At 44.5% G+C, this 20,738-nt stretch overlaps 1 protein-coding gene across 3 annotated transcripts in view; it reads left to right on the top strand.

Moving 5' to 3' along the window:
• Positions 1–1,701, top strand: part of LOC140187711 (uncharacterized) — a 55,264-nt gene extending 53,563 nt beyond the window's left edge. For all 3 annotated transcript variants that reach the window (XM_072243278.1, XM_072243276.1, XM_072243277.1), the window contains one exon: positions 897–1,701. In XM_072243278.1, the coding sequence (XP_072099379.1) occupies positions 897–915 (19 nt within the window). In that variant the 3' untranslated portion in view covers positions 916–1,701. The remainder of the gene's footprint in view (positions 1–896) is intronic.
• Positions 1,702–20,738: the final 19,037 nt, after the last annotated feature.

Genomic DNA, 20,738 nt, shown 5'->3' with positions numbered 1-20,738 from the left:
CACATCCACCCCATCTCGACCTTTCAATATTCAATAGGTTTCAATGAGGTTCCCCCACTGCCACCATTCTTGTAAACTCTAATGAGTACAGGCCCAGAGCCAACCAAATGCTCTTCATATAATAACCCTTTCATTCCTGGGATAATTATTGTGGACCTCCACTGGACCCTCTCCAATGCCATCACATCTTTTCTTAGATAAAGGGACCAAAACTGCTCACAAAAAGTGTGGTCTGACTAACGCCTTATAACGTTTCTGCATCACATCCTTGCTCTTATATTATAATCTTCTCAAAATGAATGCTAGGATTGCAATTAAAACCACAATACCTTAAAATATAGGAGCAGAATTAGGCCATTTGATGAGGCTCCCCCTCTATTGGAAACATCCTCTTCACATCCACTCTTTCAAAGCCTTTCAGCATTCGATAGGTTTCAATGAGATCAGCCCTCATTTCTTTGAATTCCAGTGAGTACTGGTCCAGAGCCATCAAATATTCCTCATATGACAAGCCTTTAAATCCCGGAATCAATTTCATGAACCTCCTTTGAACCCTCTCCAATATCAGCAATGTTTGCCTTCCTCATTACTACATCAACCTGCAAATTAACCTTTAGAGAATTCTGTATGAGTACTCCCAGGTCCCTTTGCACCTCTGATTATCGAATTTTCTTCCCATTTAGAAAATAGTCTATGCTTTTGTTCCTTCTATCAAAGTGCATGACCAGGCACTTTCCTACATTATATTCCATCCCCCACTTCTTTGCCCATTTTTCCAATCTGTCCATCCTTCTGCAGCCTCACTGCTTCCGTAGAAATTGTAGAGGGGTGGAGAAGATGGTGGCGCGATGCAGCACACACGGCCGCTCCGAAATGATATCGTATTTGTTAAATAGGGGCCGTGCAGAATCATGAATTGATGGAAATGGACGTGAAAAGCACGGAGGAACATCTGGAGAAACTTCTGAAATGCCTGCTTCGCTGCCGTTGCTACTGTGCGATTGAGAATCTCCGGAGGGGAAGGCCCCAAACCCTTGGCTTTGCCTATTGCCTGTTGCCGGGGCCGGGGTCGAAGCGCTTGGCAGAGATGGTGCTCGGTGTCGGAGAGCTGGTCGGAAGCTTGAAGTTTTCGGATGGACTCAAGAGTCGGCTGTGGTCAGGTGCTTCCACGGTGCTGCATCGGCAAGTTTGAGGCACTGGAAGCTCATGGCAGGGAGAGTTTCTCCCTTCTACCGTCTGCGTGAGATGATGGGACTTTTGGGAGACTTTGAAACTTTTTTTTACTGTGCCCATCGTCTGTTCTTTATCAAATTACGGTATTGCTTTGCACTGTTGTAACTATATGTTATAATTATGTGGTTTTTGTCAGTTTTTTTTTAGTCTTGGTTTGTCTTGTGTTTCTGTGATATCATTCTGGAGGAACATTGTATCATTTCTTAATGCATGCATTACTAAATGACAATAAAAGAGGACTGCGTGTCCTCATAATCTAATCTAATCTAATCTTCAACAGTACCTGCCCCTCCACTCATCTTCATATCATTCGCAAACTTGGCCACAAAGCCATCAATTGCATCATCCAAATCATTGACATGCAATGTAGAGAGAAGAGATCCCAACACCTATGGAACACCAGAAGTCACCGACAGTCAACCAGAAAAGGCTCCCTTTATTCCTGCTCTTAACTTGTCAAGCAGCCTCATGTGCAGCACCTTGCCAAGGACCTTCTGAAAATCCAAATAAATAACAACTACTGACTCTCCTGTGTCTATCCTGCCTGTTAATTCCTCAAAGAATTCCAACAGATTTGTCAGGCAAGATTTTCCCTTAAGGAAACCGTGCTGACGTTGGTTTACTTTATCATGCCCATTCAAGTACTCCAAAACCTCATCCTTAATAATATACTCAAACATCTTTCCAACCACTGAAGTCAGTATAACGGGTCGAAAATTTCCTTTCTTCTGCCTCCCTCCCTTCTTGAAGAATGGTCTGACAGTTGCAATTTTCCATTTCACTGGAACCTTTTGAGAATTTATTGATTCTTGAAAGATCATTATTAATGCTTCCACAATCTCTCCAACTACTTCTTTCAGAACTGTGGGATGTATCCATAAGACCATAAGACGTAGGAGCAGAATTAGGCCATTTGGAGTCTGCCCTGCTATTTAATCATGACTGATTCTTTTTTTCTCCTTCTCAACCCCATTTCCCAGCCTTCTCCCCGTAACCTTTGATGCCATATCCAATTAAGAACCTATCAATCTCTGCCTTAAATACACCCAATGACCTGGCCTCCGTAGCTGCATGTGGCAACAAATTCCACAAATTCACCGGCCTCCAGCTAGAGAAATTTCTCCTCATCTCTGTTTTGAATGGACATACCTTTATCCTGAGGCTGTGCCCTCTTGTCCTAGACTCTCCCAATATGAGAAAAATCCTTTCCACATCTACTCTGTCTAGTCCTTTCAACGTTCAAAAGGTTTCAATAAGATCCTCCCTCATCCTTCTAAATTCCAGCGAGTACAGACCCAGAGCCATCAAATGTTCCTCGTATGATAACCCTTTCATTCCTGGAATCATCCTTGTCAACCTCCTCTGGACCCTCTCCAATGCTAACGCAATAGACAATAGACAATAGGTGCAAGAGTAGGCCATTCGGCCCTTCGAGCCAGCACCACCATTCACTGTGATCATGGCTGATCATCCACAATCAGTACCCCGTTTCTGCCTTCTCCCCATATCCCTTGACTCCACTATCATTAAGAGCTCTATCTAACTCTTTCTTGAAAGCATCCAGAGAATTGGCCTCCACTACCTTCTGAGGCAGAGCATTCCACAGATCCACAATTCTCTGGGTGAAAAAGTTTTTCCTCAACTCCATTCTAAATGGTCTACCCCTTATTCCCAAATCGTGCCCTCTGGTTCTGGACTCCCCCAACATCGGGAACATGTTTCCTGTTTCTAGCGTGTCCAATCCCTTAATAATCTTATATGTTAGGAGAACACATCTCTTCTAAGATGAGGAGCCCAAAACTGTTCACAATACTCAAGGTGAGGCCTCACCAGTGCCTTATAAAGCCTCAGCATCACATCCCTGTTCTTATATTCTAGACCTCTTGAAATGAATGCTAAAATTGCATTTGCCTTCCTCACCACCGACTCAGCCTGCAAATTAACCTTCAGGGTGCTCTGCACAAGGACTCCCAAGTCCCTTTGCATCTCAGATTTTTGGATTTCTTCCCATTTAGAAGATAGTCTGCACATTTATTTCTACTACCAAAGTGCATGACCATGCATTTTCCAACATTATATTTTATTTGCCAATTTCTTGCCCATTCTCCTGATCTGTCTAAGTCCTTCTGTATCCTACCTGTTTCCTCAACACTACCTGCCCCTCCACCAATCTTTGTGTCATCTGTAAACTTGGCAACAAAGTAATCTATTCCATCATCTAAATCATTTATATACAGAATAAAAAGAAGTGGTCCCAACACTGATCCCTGTGGAACACCACTAGTCACTGGCAGCTAACCAGTAAAAGATCCTTTTATTCCCACTCACTGTCTTCTTCCAATCAGCTAATGCTCTAACCATCTTAGTAACTTCCTGTAATACCATGGGCTCTTAACTTCGTAAGCAGCCTCATGTGTGGCACCTTGTCAAAGGCCTTATGAAAGTCCAAATATACAACATCCACTGTGTCCCCTTTATCTACCCTACTTGTGATCTCCTCAAAGAATTTCAAGAAGTTTGCAAGGCAGAATTTTCCCTTAAGGAAACCATGCTGACTTTGTCCTATCTTGTCCTGTGTCACCAAGTACTCCATCACCTCGTCCTTAACAATAACACCTTCCGAACCACTGAGGTCAGACTAATTGGTCTATAATTTCCTTCAAAGGTTTCAAAGGTACATTTAATGTCAGAGAAATGCATCCTGAAATGCTTTTTCTTTGCAACTATCCACGAAAACAGAGGAGTGCCCCAAAAAATGAATGAACCCCAAAGTCCCCCCAGCTCCCCTCCTCCCGCGCGTAGGCAGCAGCACGCAACGATCCTTCCTCTCCCCACCAGCAAAAAAAAATCATCGTACCCACCACCAAGCACTCAAGCATGAGCAAAGCAACAGCAAAGACACAGACTTGCAGTTACCCCAAAGACTCGGAGAAGGAAGTCTGAGAGTCGGAGCGGGAGTGTGGAGGAAGCCATTTTTGAATTTTTCGGGTTTTTTTCCATCGGCGTTCAGAGAGGCGGGACTGCGCAGGCGTGTGACGTCAGGCAGTGCAGCGCGGCAGATTTAAAAGGAACAGAGCCTCATACAGCGGGCAGCGGAGTGAAGGCTTAAAGGCTTCGGCTCAGCAGGCTTAGGTGGAAATGGGCGAGGCGAGGAAGGTTTGGTATTCATTTTTTGTTGTTATTTGAGGAGAAGGGCAGTATGAGTGTGAGGGCAGTTTGTTGTTCTCGGTGCCGGATGTGGGAGGCCCTGGAGTCTCCAAGCCTCCCAGACGTCCACATCTGCACCAGGTGCGCCGAGATGCAGCTCCTAAGGGACCGCGATAGGGAACTGGAGCTGCAGCTCAATGACCTTCGTCTGGTCAGGGAGAGTGAGGAGTTGATAGAGAGGAGTTACAGGCAGGTGGTCACACGGGGGTCACGGGAGGTAGACCAGTGGGTCACAGTTAGGAGGGGGAAGAGGAAGGGTCAGGTAATAGGGAGTACCCCGGTGGCTGTGCCCCTTGACAATAGGTACTCCTGTTTGAGTACTGTTGGGCGGGAGAGCTTACCTGGGGGAAGCGACAGTGGCCATTCCTCTGGCACAGAGTCCAGCCCTGTAGCTCAGAAGGGTAGGGAAAGGAAGAAGAGGGCAGTAGTAATAGGGAACTCGATAGTAAAGGAGTCAGATAGGCGATTCTGTGGATGCAGTCCAGAGACCCGGGTGGTAGTTTGCCTCCCTGGTGCCAGAATCCGGGATATTTCTGATCGTGTCCAAGATATCCTGAAGTGGGAGGATGAGGAGCCAGACGTCATGGTACATAGAGGTACCAACGACATAGGTAGGAAAAGCGAAGAGGTCCCGAAAGGAGAATATAGGGAGTTAGGAAGGGATTTGAGAAAAAGGACTGCAAAGGTAGTAATCTTGGGATTACTGCCTGTGCCACGCGACAGTGAGAGTAGGAATGCAATGAGGTGGAGGATAAATGCGTGGCTGAGTGATTGGAGCAGGGGGCAGGGATTCAGATTTCTGGATCATTGGGACCTCTTCTGGCGCAGGTGTGACCTGTACAAAAAGGACGGGTTACACTTGAATCCGAAGGGGACCAATATCCTGGCGGGGAGACTTGCGAGGGCAACTGAGGTGACTTTAAACTAGAATGGTTGGGGGGTGGGAATCAAATTAAAGAGACTAGGAGAGAGGAGGTTAGTTCACAACAGGGGGATGGGAACAAGTGCAGAGAGACAGAGGGGTGTAAAATGAGGGTAGAAGCAAAAAGTAGTAAGGTGAAAAGTAAAAGTGGCAGGCCGGCAAATCCAGGGCAAAAATCAAAAAGGGCCACATTTCAACATAATTGTATAAGGGCTAAGAGTGTTGTAAAAGCAAGCCTGAAGGCTTTGTGTGTCAATGCAAGGAGCATTCGTAATAAGGTGGATGAATTAAAAGTGCAGATTGTTATTAATGAATATGATATAGTTGGGATCACAGAGACATGGCTCCAGGGTGACCAAGGATGGGAGCTCAACATTCAGGGATATTCAATATTCAGGAGGGATAGACATGAAAGAAAAGGAGGTGGGATGGCGTTGCTGGTTAGAGAGGAGATTAATGCAATAGAAAGGAAGGACATTAGCCGGGAAGATGTGGAATCGATATGGGTAGAGCTGTATAACACTAAGGGGCAGAAAACGCTGGAGGGAGTTGTGTACAGGCCACCTAACAGTAGTAGTGAGGTTGGGGATGGATTTAAACAGGAAATTAGAAATGTGTGCAATAAAGGAACAGCAGTTATAATGGGTGACTTCAATCTACATATAGATTGGGTGAACCAAATTGGTAAAGGTGCTGAGGAAGAGGATTTCTTGGAATGTATGCGGGATGGTTTTTTGAACCAACATGTCGAGGAATCAACTAGAGAGCAGGCCATTCTAGACTGGGTATTGAGCAATGAGGAAGGGTTAATTAACAATCTTGTCGTGAGAGGCCCCTTGGGTAAGAGTGACCATAATATGGTGGAATTCTTCATTAAGATGGAGAATGACATAGTTAATTCAGAAACAAAGGTTCTGAACTTAAAGAAGGGTAACTTTGAAGGTATGAGACGTGAATTAGCTAAGATAGACTGGCAAATGACACTTAAAGGGTTGACGGTGGATATGCAATGGCAAGCATTTAAAGATTGCATGGATGTACTACAGCAAAAGAATAAAACAGGGAAGGTAGTGCACCCGTGGCTGACAAGGGAAATTAGGGATAGTATCAATTCCAAAGAAGAAGCATACAAATTAGCCAGAAAAAGTGGCTCACCTGAGGACTGGAAGAAATTCAGAGTCCAGCAGAGGAGGACAAAGGGCTTAATTAGGAAAAGGAAAAAAGATTACGAGAGGAAACTGGCAAGGAACATAAAAACTGACTATAAAAGCTTTTATAGATATGTGAAAAGAAAAAGATTGGTTAAGACGAATGTAGGTCCCCTACAGACAGAAACAGGTGAATTGATTATGGGGAGCAAGGACATGGCAGACCAATTGAATAAACTCGCGGATACCTCCTCTTATTTACCCCTCTATCGTGACCCCACTAAGGAGCACCAGGCTATTGTCTCCCACACCATCACCGACTTTATCCGCTCAGGGGATCTCCCATCCACTGCTACCAACCTCACAGTTCCCACACCTCGCACTTCCCGTTTCTACCTCCTACCCAAGATCCACAAACCTGCCTGTCCTGGCAGACCTATTGTCTCAGCTTGCTCCTGCTCCACCGAACTCATTTCTGCATACCTCGACACGGTTTTATCCCCCCTTGTTCAATCCCTTCCTACCTATGTTTGTGACACTTCTCACGCTCTTAAACTTTTCGATGATTTTAAGTTCCCTGGCCCCCACCACTTTATTTTCACCATGGATGTCCAGTCCCTATATACTTCCATCTCCCATCAGGAAGGTCTCAAAGCTCTCCGCTTCTTTTTGGATTCCAGACCTAATCAGTTCCCCTCTACCACCACTCTGCTCCGTCTAGCAGAATTAGTCCTTACTCTTAATAATTTCTCCTTTGGCTCCTCCCACTTCCTCCAAACTAAAGGTGTAGCCATGGGCACCCGTATGGGTCCCAGCTATTGCCTTTTTGTTGGCTTTGTGGAACAATCCATGTTCCAAGCCTATACTGGTATCTGTTCCCCACTTTTCCTTCGCTACATTGACGACTGCATTGGCACTGCTTCCTGCACGCATGCTGAGCTTGTTGACTTTATTAACTTTGCCTCCAACTTTCACCCTGCCCTCAAGTTTACCTGGTCCATTTCCGACACCTCCCTCCCTTTTTTAGATCTTCCTGTCTCTGTCTCTGGAGACAGCTTATCCACTGATGTCTACTATAAGCCTACTGACTCTCACAGCTATCTGGACTGTTCCTCTTCTCACCCTGTCTCTTGCAAAAATGCCATCCCCTTCTCGCAATTCCTCCGTCTTCGCTGCATCTGCTCTCAGGATGAGGCTTTTCATTCCAGGACGAGGGAGATGTCCTCCTTTTTTAAAGAAAGGGGCTTCCCTTCCTCCACTATCAACTCTGCTCTCAAACGCATCTCCCCCATTTCACGCACATGTGCTCTCACTCCATCCTCCCGCCACCCCGCTAGGAATAGGGTTCCCCTGGTCATCATCTACCACCCCACCAGCCTCCAGGTCCAACATATTATTCTCCGTAACTTCCGCCACCTCCAACAGGATCCCACCATAAGCACATCTTTCCCTCCCCCTCCCCCGCTTTCCGCAGGGATCGTTCCCTACGCAACTCCCTTGTCCATTTGTCCCCCCCATCCCTCCCCACTGATCTCCCTCCTGGCACTTATCCTTGTAAGCGGAACAAGTGCTACACATGCCCTTACACTTCCTCCCTTACCACCATTCAGGGCCCCAAACAGTCCTTCCAGGTGAGGCAACACTTCACCTGTGAGTCGACTGGGGTGATATACTGCGTCCGGTGCTCCCGATGTGGCCTTTTATATATTGGCGAGACCCGACGCAGACTGGGAGACCGCTTTGCTGAACATCTACGCTCTGTCCGCCAGAGAAAGCAGGATCTCCCAGTGGCCACACATTTTAATTCCACATCCCATTCCCATTCTGACATGTCTATCCACGGCCTCCTCTACTGTAAAGATGAAGCCACACTCAGGTTGGAGGAACAACACCTTATATTCCGTCTGGGTAGCCTCCAACCTGATGGCATGAACATCGACTTCTCGAACTTCCGCTAGGCCCCATCTCCCCCTCGTACCCCATCCGTTATTTATTTTTATGCACACATTCTTTCTCTCACCCTCTTTTTTCTCCCTCTGTCCCTCTGAATATACCCCTTGCCCATCCTCTGGAGTCCCTCCCCCCTTGCCTTTCTCCCCGGACCTCCTGTCCCATGATCCTCTCATATCCCCTTTGCCAATCACCTGTCCAGCTCTCGGCTCCATCCCTCCCCCTCCTGTCTTCTCCTATCATTTTGGATCTCCCCCTCCCCCTCCCACTTTCAAATCTCTTACTAACTCTTCCTTCAGTTAGTCCTGACGAAGGGTCTCGGCCTGAAACGTCGACTGTACTTCTTCCTAGAGATGCTGCCTGGCCTGCTGCGTTCACCAGCAACTTTGATGGGTGTTGCTAGATGAATTGAATAACTACTTTGGTTCTGTCTTCACTAAGGAGGACATAAATAATCTTCCGGAAATAATAGGGGACAGAGGGTCCAGTGAGATGGAGGAACTGAGGGAAATAGGGAAGTGGTGTTAGGTAAATTGAAGGGAGTAAAGGCAGATAAATCCCCAGGGCCAGATGGTCTGCATCCCAGAGTGCTTAAGGAAGTAGTCCAAGAAATAGTGGATGCATTAGTGATAATTTTTCAAAACTCTTTAGATTCTGGACTAGTTCCTGAGCATTGGAGGGTGGCTAATGTAACCCCACTTTTTGAAAACGGAGGGAGAGAGAAACCGAGGAATTATAGACCGGTTAGCCTAACATCGGTGGTGGGGAAACTGCTAGAGTCAGTTATCAAAGATGTGATAACAGCAGATTTGGAAAGCGGTGAAATCATCGGACAAAGTCAGCATGGATTTGTGAAAGGAAAATCATGTCTGACGAATCTCATAGAATTTTTTGAGGATGTAACTCGTAGAGTGGATAGGGGAGAACCAGTGGATGTGGTATATTTGGATTTTCAAAAGGCTTTTGACAAGGTCCCACACAGGAGATTAGTGTGCAAATTTAAAGACCATAAGACAAAAGAGCAGAAGTAGGCCATTCAGCCCATCGAGTCTGCTCCGCCATTTTATCATAAGCTGATTCATTCTCCTATTTAGTCCCACTCTCCAGCCTTCTCACCATAACCTTTGATGCCCTGGCTACTCAGATACCTATCAATCTCTGCCTTAAACACACCCAATGACTTGGCCTCCACTGCCGCCCATGGCAGCAAATTCCATAGATTCACCACCCTCTGACGAAAAAAATTTCTTCGTAAAGCACACGGTATTGGGGGTAAGGTATTGATGTGGATAGAGAATTGGTTGGCAGACAGGAAGCAAAGAGTGGGAATAAACGGGACCTTTTCAGAATGGCAGGCAGTGACTAGTGGGGTACCGCAAGGCTCAGTGCTGGGACCCCAGTTGTTTACAATATATATTAATGACTTAGATGAGGGAATTAAATGCAGCATCTCCAAGTTTGCGGATGACACGAAGCTGGGCGGCAGTGTTAGCTGTGAGGAGGATGCTAAGAGGATGCAGGGTGACTTGGATAGGTTAGGTGAGTGGGCAAATTCATGGCAGATGCAATTTAATGTGGATAAATGTGAGGTTATCCACTTTGGTGGCAAAAACAGGAAAACAGATTATTATCTGAATGGTGGCCAATTAGGAAAAGGGGAGGTGCAACGAGACCAGAGTGTCATTATACACCAGTCATTGAAAGTGGGCATGCAGGTATAGCAGGCGGTGAAAAAGGCGAATGGTATGCTGGCATTCATAGCAAGAGGATTCGAGTACAGGAGCAGGGAGGTTCTACTGCAGTTGTACAAGGCCTTGATGAGACCACACCTGGAGTATTGTGTGCAGTTTTGGTCCCCTAATCTGAGGAAAGACATCTTTGCCATAGAGGGAGGACAAAGAAGGTTCACCAGATTGATTCCTGGGATGGCAGGACTTTCATATGATGAAAGACTGGATCAACTAGGCCTATACTCATTGGAATTTAGAAGATTGAGGGGGGATCTTATTGAAACGTATAAAATCCTAAAGGGATTGGACAGGCTAGATGCAGGAAGATTGTTCCCAATGTTGGGAACGAGGGGTCACAGTTGGTGGATAAAGGGGAAGCCTTTTAGGACCAAGATGAGGAAAAACTTCTTCACACAGAGAGTGGTGAATCTGTGGAATTCTCTGCCACAGGAAACAGTTGAGGCCAGTTCATTGGCTATATTTAAGAGGGAGTTAGATATGGCCCTTGAGGCTAAAGGGATCAGGGGGTATGGAGGGAAGGCTGGTACAGGGTTCTGAGTTGGATGATCAGCCATGATCATACTGAATGGCGGTGCAGGCTCGAAGGGCAGAATGGCCTACTCCTGCACCTATTTTCTATGTTTCTACTATGTGCTCACCTGCTATTCAATGTACCACAGGTTCTCTCTCTCCCTAATAAGGGAGAAAGAGATGTCTCCATTTCACAGCGAGAGGGGAGACATAACCAGCAATTTCCTGGTTTATGATGTTAAAAGTCTATTGTGTTGCTTTTTCCGAGCTCTGTGCCTAAAGGTCTTGTGTCTCTGGGCACACAGCCAAAGATCTTCCAGCTCCCACGACACACCGGTCTGTCGGGACACTGACCTTTGATCCGCCCGTCTCCAGAGCCCTGAGATCCTAGGCCTCCAAAGGCGAATCGAACTCTTAGGCCCCGCCCTTGGCATGTTGGATAACAGCTAGTCATGAAACCACAAGAACGGGTCCCATTCCCGCAAAGAACCAAAGTCAGTGTGTAACTCCAGGTCAGGGTCTGCAAAAGAATCCTGAAAGGGAAAAGTAGAGATATTAAAGATGCAGTTAGAACTGTTTCCAAAGATGCAAACAAAGGAGTCACTGTTTAGCACTATCTTGACTAAGCTCCGCCCTCCTTAGAGGCCTTTCTGCTGCCTTCCTCCTTTCTTAAAGAGTGGAGTGACATTTGCAATTTTCCAGTCCTCTGGCACCATGCCAGAGTCCAATAATTTTTGAAAGATCATTTCTAATGCCATCACAATTTCTAATGCTACCTCTTTCAGAACCCTAGGGTGCAGTTCCTCTGGTCTGGGTGACTTAAGTACCCTCAGGTCTTTCAGCTTTTTGAGCACCTTCTCCCTTGTAATAGTAACTGCACCCACTTCTCTTCCTTCACACACAACATCTGGTACACTGCTAGTGTCTTCCACAGTGAAGAATTATGCAAAATACTCATTTAGTTCATTTGCCATCTCTTTGACCCCCGTTATTATTTCTCCTGCCTCATTTTCTAGCGATCCTATATCCACTCTCATCTCTCTTATTTTTTACATGCTTGAGAAAGCTTTTACTGTATGCATTGATATTAATGGTAGTTTGCTTTCATATTTCATCCTTTCCCTTCTAATGATTATTTTAGTTGCTCTCTGTAGGTTTTTAAAAACTTCCCGATCCTCTATCTTCCCACTAATTTTAGCTTTGTTGTATGCACTCTCTTTTGTTTTTACATTAGCTCTGACTTCCCTTGTCAGCTGCGGTTGTGCTATTTTGCCACTTGAGTATTTCTTCACTTTTGGAATGCACATGTCCTGCACCTTCCTCATTTTCCCCAGAAATGTATCCCATTGCTGCTCTGTTGACATCCCTGCCAGCAGCTCCTTCCATTTTACTCTGGCCAACTTCTCTCTCATACCACTGTAATTTCCCTTACTCCCCCGAAATACTGCTACTTCAGACTTTACTTTCACCCTATCAAATATCAAGTTGAACTCAATCATATTGTGATCACAAGTTCCAAAGGGTTAGAACCATAGAACCATAGAAACTACAGCAAAGAAACAGGCCCTTTGGCCCTTCTTGGCTGTGCCGAACCATTTTCTGCCTAGTCCCACTGACCTGCACACGGACCATATCCCTCCATACACCTCCCATCCATGTATCTGTCCAATTGATTCTTAAATGTTAAAAAAGAACCCGCATTTACCACCTCGTCTGGCAGCTCATTCCATACTCCCACCACTCTCTGTGTGAAGAAGCCCCCTCTAATGTTCCCTTTAAACTTTTCCCCCCTCACCCTTAACCCATGTCCTCTGGTTTTTTTCTCCCCTTGCCTCAGTGGAAAAAGCCTGCTTGCATTCACTCTATCTACACCCATCATAATTTTATATACCTCTATCAAATCTCCCCTCATTCTTCTACGCTCCAGGGAATAGAGTCCTAACTATTCAACCTTTCTCTGTAACTGAGTTTCTCAAGTCCCGGCAACATCCTTATAAACCTTCTCTGCACTCTTTCAACCTTATTTATATCCTTCCTGTAATTTGGTGACCAAAACTGAACACGATACTCCAGATTCGGCCTCACCAATGCCTTATACAACCTCATCATAACATTCCAGCTCTTATACTCAATACTTTGATTAATAAAGGCCAATGTACCAAAAGCTCTCTTTACGACCCTATCTACCTGTGACGACACTTATAGGGAATTTTGTATCTGTATTCCCAGATCCCTCTGTTCCACTGCACTCCTCAGTGCCTTACCATTAACCCTATATGTTCTATGCTGGTTTGTCCTTCCAACGTGCAATACCTCACAATTGTCAGTATTAAACTCCATCTGCCATTTTTCAGCCCATTTTTCCAGCTGGTCCAAGTCCCTCTGCAGGCTCTGAAAACCTTCCTCACTGTCTACTACACCTCCAATCTTTGTATCATCAGCAAACTTGCTGATCCAATTTACCACATTATCATCCAGATCATTGATATAGATGACAAATAACAATGGACCCAGCACTGATCCCTGTGGCACACCACTAGTCACAGGCCTCCACTCAGAGAAGCAATTCTCTACTACCACTCTCTGGCTTCTTCCATCGAGCCAATGTCTAATCCAATTTACCACCTCTCCATGTATACCTAGCGACTGAATTTTCCTAACTAACCTCCCATGCGGGACCTTGTCAAAGACCTTACTGAAGTCCATGTAGACAATATCCACTGCCTTCCCTTCATCTACTTTCCTGGTAACCTCCTCGAAAAACTCCAACAGATTGATCAAACGTGACCTACCACGCACAAAGCCATGTTGACTCTCCCTAATAAGCCCCTGTCTATCCAAATGCTTGTAGATTCTGTCTCTTAGTACTCCCTCCAATAACTTACCTACTACTGATGTTAACCTCACCGGCCTATAATTTCCCGGATTACTTTTCGATCCTTTTTTAAACAACGGAACAATATGAGCCACTCTCCAATCCTCCGGCACTTCACCCGTAGACAGCGACATGTTAAATGTTTCTGCCAGGGCCCCCGCAATTTCAACACTACTCTCCTTCAAGGTCCGAGGGAACACTCTGTCAGGTCCCGGGGATTTATCCACTTTAATTTTCCTCAAGACAGCAAGCACCTCCTCCTTTTCAATCTGTACAGTTTCCATGGTCTCACTACTTGATTCCCTCAATTCCATAGATTGCATGCCAGCTTCCTGAGTAAATACAGACGCAAAAAACCTATTTAAGATCTCCCCCATTTCCTTTGGTTCCGCACAAAGTCGACCGCTCTGATCTTCAAGAGGACCAATTTTATCCCTTACAATCCTTTTGCCCTTAATATACTTGTAAAAGCTCTTTGGATTATCCTTCACTTTGACTGCTAAGGCAACCTCATGTCTTCTTTTAGCCCTCCTGATTTCTTTCTTAAGTATTTTCTTGCACTTCTTATACTCCTCAAGCACCTGATTTACCCCCTGTTTCCTATACATTTCATACAACTCCCTCTTCTTCTTTATCAGAGTTGCAATATCCCTTGAGAACCAAGGTTCCTTATTCCTATTCAATTTGCCTTTAATCCTGACAGGAACATACAAACTCTGCACTCTCAAAATTTCCCCTTTGAAGACTTCCCACCTACCAATCACATCTTTGCCAGAGAACAACCTGTCCCAATCCACGCTTTTTGGATCCTTTCTCATTTCTTCAAATTTGGCCTTCTTCCAGTTCAGAACCTCAACCCTAGGACCAGATCTATCCTTGTCCATGATCAAATTGAAACTAATGGTGTTATGATCACTGGAACCAAAGTGCTCCCCTACACAGACTTCTGTCACTTGCCCTAATTCGTTTCCTAACAGATCCAATATTGCATCCCCTCTAGTTGGTCCCTCTATATACTGATTTAGAAAACTTTCCTGAACACATTTTACAAACTCTAAACCATCTAGACCCATAACAGTATGGGAGTCCCCATCAATGTATGGAAAATTAAAATCCCCTACCACCACAACTTTATGTTTCCTGCAGTTGCCTGCTATCTCTCTGAAGATTTGCTCTTCCAAGTCTCGTTGACTATTGGGTGGTCTGTAATACAATCCCACTAATGTGGCCATACCTTTCCTGTTTCTCAGCTCCACCCATAAGGACTCAGTAGACAAGCCCTCTAATCTGTCCTGCCTGAGCACTGCTGTAATATTTTCCCTAACAAGCAATGCTACTCCCCCACCTTTCATTCCTCTGCCTCGATCACATCTGAAATATCAGAATCCCGGAATATTAAGCTGCCCCTCCTGTAGCCAAGTTTCACTAATTGCTAGAACATCATAATTCCACGTGTCAATCCACGCCCTCAACTCATCCGCCTTCCCCGCAATACTCCTAGCATTGAAATATATACACCTCAGAAGATTTTTACCACCACTCACAACCTTTCTATCAGCGGATTTGCTTAAACTTTCAACATCATTTACCTTAAGCTCCCTAATCGTCTCCGGTTCCTTACATAACACCCAATCCAGTTTAGCTGATCCCCTAGGCAATGACAAACTGCTCTAAAAAGCCATCTCTTAGGCATTCAACAAACTCACTCTCTTGAGATCCATTTCCAACCTGATTTTCTCAATCCACCTGCATGTTAAAATCTCCCATGACTACCATAACATTGCCCTTTTGACTCGCTTTTTCTATTTCCTATTGTAACCTGTGGTCCACCTCCCAGCCACTGTTGGGAGGCTTGTGTATAACTGCCATCAACGTCCTTTTACTCTTGCAGTTTCTTAACTCAATCCACAGGGATTCAACATCTTCCGATCCTCTGTCACGACTTTCTAGTGATTTGATGATATTTTTTACCAACAGAGCCCACACCACCCCTTCTGCCTACCTTCCTATCCCTCCAATACAACGTGTAACCTTGGACATTCAGCTCCCAATTACAACCGTCCTTCAGCCACAATTCAGCGATGGCCACAACATCATACCTGATATTCTGTAATAGTGCAACAAAATCATCCACCTTATTTCTTATACTCCGCACATTGAGATACAACACCTTGGACACCGTATTTGCTACCCTTTTTGATTTGGTGTCCCTAATGTACTGATACTCACCCTGCTGGCTGCGACTATGCAGATCCTGTCTGGTCCAGCTGATTTATCTACCTTCAGACCTTTCAGCTTCCCAGGCACCTTCTCCTTATTAATAACAACTATTCTCACTTCTACCCCAATGCTCTCAAATTTCTGGCATACTGCTAGTGTCTTCCAGAGTGAAAACTGATGCAAAATACTTATTCAGTTGTCTGTCATTTCCTTGTTACCTCTCCAGCATCATTTCCAGCTGTTCCATATCCACTCTTGCCTCTCTTTTACTCCTTATATATCTGGAAAAGCTTTTGACTTCCTCTTTGATGTTTGACTAGCTTATCTTCATATTTTATCTTTTCTCTCATTTTTTTTTCGGTTGCCTTATGTTGGGTTTTAAAAGCTTCCCAATCTTCATTTTTACTATATTATATGCCCTCTATTTTGCTGTTATGCTGTCTTTAACTTTCTTTGTGAGCCATATTTACCTCATCCTCCCTTTAGAATACTTCTTCATCTTTGAGGTGTAACAAAATTGTGCCTTCCTATTTGCTCCCAGAAACTCCAGTCATTGCAGCTCTGCCATCAACCATGCTAGTATTCCCTTCTAATCAACTTTGGCCAGCTCCTCTCTCATGCCTCTCTAAATCTATAATTCTCTTTACTCCATTATAATACTGATATTTCTGACTTTATCTTCTCCCTCTCACATTGCAGGTTGAATTCTATCATTTACCCTTAAGGGTTCCTTTACCTTAAGCTCTCAAATCAATTCCAGTTCATTGAGTAACATCTGATCCAGAATGGCTGATTCCCTACTGGGTTCAACAGAAGATGCTCTAAAAAGCTATCTCATAAGCACTCAACAAATTCCCTCTCTTGGGATCCAATACCGATCTAATTATTCCTATCTACCTGCATATTGAAATCGCACATGACTATCATAACGTTGCCCTTATTACATGCCTTTTCTATCTTCTGTTGAAATTTATATCCCACATCTTGGCTACTGTTCGGGGCCCTGTATATAATTCCCAACATATTCTTTTTACCCTTGCAGTTTCTTAACTTTACCCATAAGACTACAAGACCATAAGATATCAGAGCAGAAGTAGGCCATTCGACCCATCGAGTCTCCTCCACTATTCAATAATGGGGTGATCCAATTCTTCCAGTCATCCCCACTCCCCTGCTTTCACCCCATACCCTTTGATGCCCTGGCCAATCAAGAACCTATCTGTCTCTGCCTTAATTGTACCCAATGACTTGGCCTCCACAGCCGTTCGTGGCAACAAATTCCACAGATTTACCACTCTGTGACTAAAGTCATTTCTCCGCATCTCAGTTCAAAAAGGACGTCCTTCAATCCTGAAGTTGTGCCCTCTTGTTCTAGAATCACCTACCATGGGAAAGAACTTTGCCATTTCTAATCTGTTCAGGCCTTTTAACATTCGGAATATTTCTATGAGATCCCCCCTCATTCTCCTGAACTCCTGGGAATACAACCCAAGAGGTGCCAGATGTTCCTCATATGGTAACCCTCTCATTCCTGGAATTGTTCTTGTGAATCTTCTCTGAACCCTCTCCAATGTTAGTATATCCTTTCTAAAATAAGGAGCCCAAAACTGCACACAATACTCCAAGTGTGGTCTCACAAGTGCTTTATAGAGCCTCAACATCACATCCCTGCTCTTATATTCTATACCTCTAGAAATGAATGTGAACATTACATTCGCCTTCTTCACAACCGACTTATCTTGGAGGTTAACCTTTAGAGTATCCTGCACAAGGACTCCCAAGTCCCTTTGCATCTCTGCATTTTCAATTCTCTCCCCATCTAAATAATAGTCTGCCCGTTTATTTCTTCCACCAAAGTACAAGACCATACACTTTCCAACATTGTATTTCATTTGCCACTTCTTTGCCCATTCCCCTGAACTATCTAAGTCTCTCTGCAGGCTCTCTGTTTCCTCAACCCTACCTACTCCTCCACCTATCTTTGTATCATCAGCAAATTTAAGAACAAATCCATTAATACTGTGGTCCAAATCATTGACATGCATCGTAAAAAGCAGTGGTCCCAACACCGGCCCCTGTGGATCTCCACTGGTAACCGGCAGCCAGCCAGAATAGGATCCCTTTATTCCCACTCTCTGTTTTCTGCCGACCAGTCAATGCTCCACCCATGCTAGTAACTTCCCTGTAATTCCATGGGTTCTTATCTTGCTAAGTAGCCTCATGTGCGGCACCTTGTCAAAGACCTTCTGAAAGTCCAAGTACACCACGTCTACTGCATCTCCTTTGTCTACCCTACTTTTAATTTCCTCAAAGAATGGCAATAGGTTAGTCAGGCAGGATTTTCCCTTCAGGAAACTATGCTGGCTTTGACCTATCTTGTCATGTGCCTCCAGGTACCCCATAACCTCATCCCTAACAATTGATATCCACAAGGATTCTATATCTTCCTATCCTATGTTACCTCTTCTAATGATTAGATTTCATTTTTTTTTATCAAAAGAGCCACACCATCTGTTCTGCTTACCTGCCTGACCTTTCAATACAATTTATATCTTTGGATGTTGTGTTTCCAACTATGATATTCTTTCAGCCACATCTCAATGATGCCCACAATGTCAACCTGCCAATCTCTAACTGTGCTACAAGATATCTACCTTATTCCATGTACTGTGTACATTGAAATAGTTTTTGAAATATATAGCACAGGAATGACCCCTTTGGACCATCTGGTTCATGCTGAACCATTTAAACTGCCTACATTTATCGACCTGTACTGGGACCATAGACCTCCATACCACTAACATCCATGTATCTATCCAAACTACTCTTAATGTTGAAATCGAGCTTGCATGCACCACTTGTCCTGGCAGCTCATTCCACACTCTCACAGCCCTCTGAGTGAAGAAGTTACCCCTCATGTTCCCCTGAAACTTTTCACCTTTCACCCTTAACCCATGACCTCTAGATGTAGTCCTACCCAACGTCAGTGGGAAAAGCTTGCTTGCGTTTACTCTAGCTATACCCCTCATAATTTTTTATACCTCTAGGAAATCTCCCCTTGATCTTCTACGTTCCAAGGAATAAAGTCCTAACCTATTCAATCTTTCCTCATAACTCAGGTCCTCCAGCAACATCCTTGAATTTTCTCTGTACTATTTCAACCTTTTTTATATCTTCCCTGTAAGTAGATGACCAAAACTGCAGATGATACTCCAAATTAGGCTGCACCAATGTCTTATTAAAATTCAAAATAACATCCAATCTCCTGTACTCAGTACCTTGATTTATGAAGGCAAACGTGCCAATAACTTTCTTAATGATCCTATCCACCTGTGCAGCCACCTTCAATGAATTGTGGACTGTATTTCCAGATTTCTTTGTTCTATCACACCCCTCAGTGCCCGACCATTCACTGTGTAAGTCCTACCCTAGTTGGTCCTATCGAGGTGCAACGCCTTGCAATTGTCTGCATTAATTTCCATCTGTCATTTTTCAACCCATTTTTTCAGCTGTTCTAGATCCCACTGAAAGCTCTGGTAGTCTTCCTCCCTGTCCACTACATCCCCAGTCTTGGTCTCATCTGCAAATTTGCTGATTCAGTTTCCTACATTATTATCCAGATCTTTAATATAGATGACAAACAACGAAGGACACAGTACCGATTCCTGCGGCACTCCACTAGTCACAGGCCTCCAGTCAGAGAGGCAACCCTCTACTACCTCTCTCTGACTTCTCCCACAAAGCCATTGTCTAATCCAATTTACTACCTCATCTTGAATACTGAGCAACTGGGACCTTCTTGACCAACCTCCAATGCGGGACCTTATCAAATGGCTTACTAAAGTCCATGAAGACAACATCTACTGTCTTGCCTTTATCAACTTTGCTGGTAACATCCTCAAAAAACTCTATAAGATTGGTCTGCCATGCACAAAGCCATGGAAAAGATCGGTCGACGTTTCCACGGATGCTGCCCGACCTGCTGAGTTCCTCCAGCGTGTTGTAAGTGTTGCTTTGACCCCAGCATCTGCAGATTATTTTGTGTATGCACAAAGCCGTGCTGACTATCCCTAATTTGTCCATGTCTATCCAGATACTCATATAACCTTATCCTTAGAATACCTTCCAATAATTTTCCCACTGCTGATGGCAGGCTCACTGTCCTATAATTTCCTGGTTTATTTTTTGAGACTTTTCTTAAACAGCTGAACACGTTAGCTATCCTCCAATCCTCTGGTACCTCCCTCGTCACTAAGGATGATTCGATTATCTCTGCTAGGATCCCTGCAGTTTCTGCACTTTCCTCCCACAGGATCTGATGGAACACCTTGTCAAGCCCCGGGGATTTATCCACCCTAACTTCCCTCAAGACAGCAAACAGCGTCTCCTCTGTAATCGGTATCGGGTCCATGAAGTTGATGCCGCTTTGTCTCACTTCTATAGGCTCTGTGTCCATCTCCCAAGCAAATACAAATGCAAGAAATTCATTTAACTTCTCTCCCATCACGTTTGGCTCCATTCTGATCTTCCAGAGGACCAGTTTTGGAATCCTTTTTGCTCTTAACATATCTGTAGAATCCCTTAAGATTCTCCTTCACCTTGTCTGCTAGAGCCACTTCATGCCTTCTTTTAGCCCTCCTGATTTCTTTTTTAAGTGTTTACTTGCCCATTAACATCCCATTTGTTCCTACCTGCCTACACCTGTATGCACTTCCTTTTCCCCTTAACCAGAACTGCAATATCTCTTGACAACGAAGATTCCCTAAGCCTGTTATACTTGCCTTTTATTCTGACATACAAGCTTTGTACTCCCAAAATTTCACTTTTGAAGGCCTCTCATTTAATAAGTACCTCTTTGCCAGAAGACAGCCCGTCCCAATCCACACTACCAGATCCCTTGTGATATCATCACATTTGGCCTT

This window comes from Mobula birostris, chromosome 25, assembly GCF_030028105.1.
Source record: "Mobula birostris isolate sMobBir1 chromosome 25, sMobBir1.hap1, whole genome shotgun sequence".
NCBI lineage: Eukaryota > Metazoa > Chordata > Chondrichthyes > Myliobatiformes > Myliobatidae > Mobula > Mobula birostris.
Note: the sequence above shows the minus strand (reverse complement) of the source record. Positions and strands in the feature narration are given on the sequence as shown.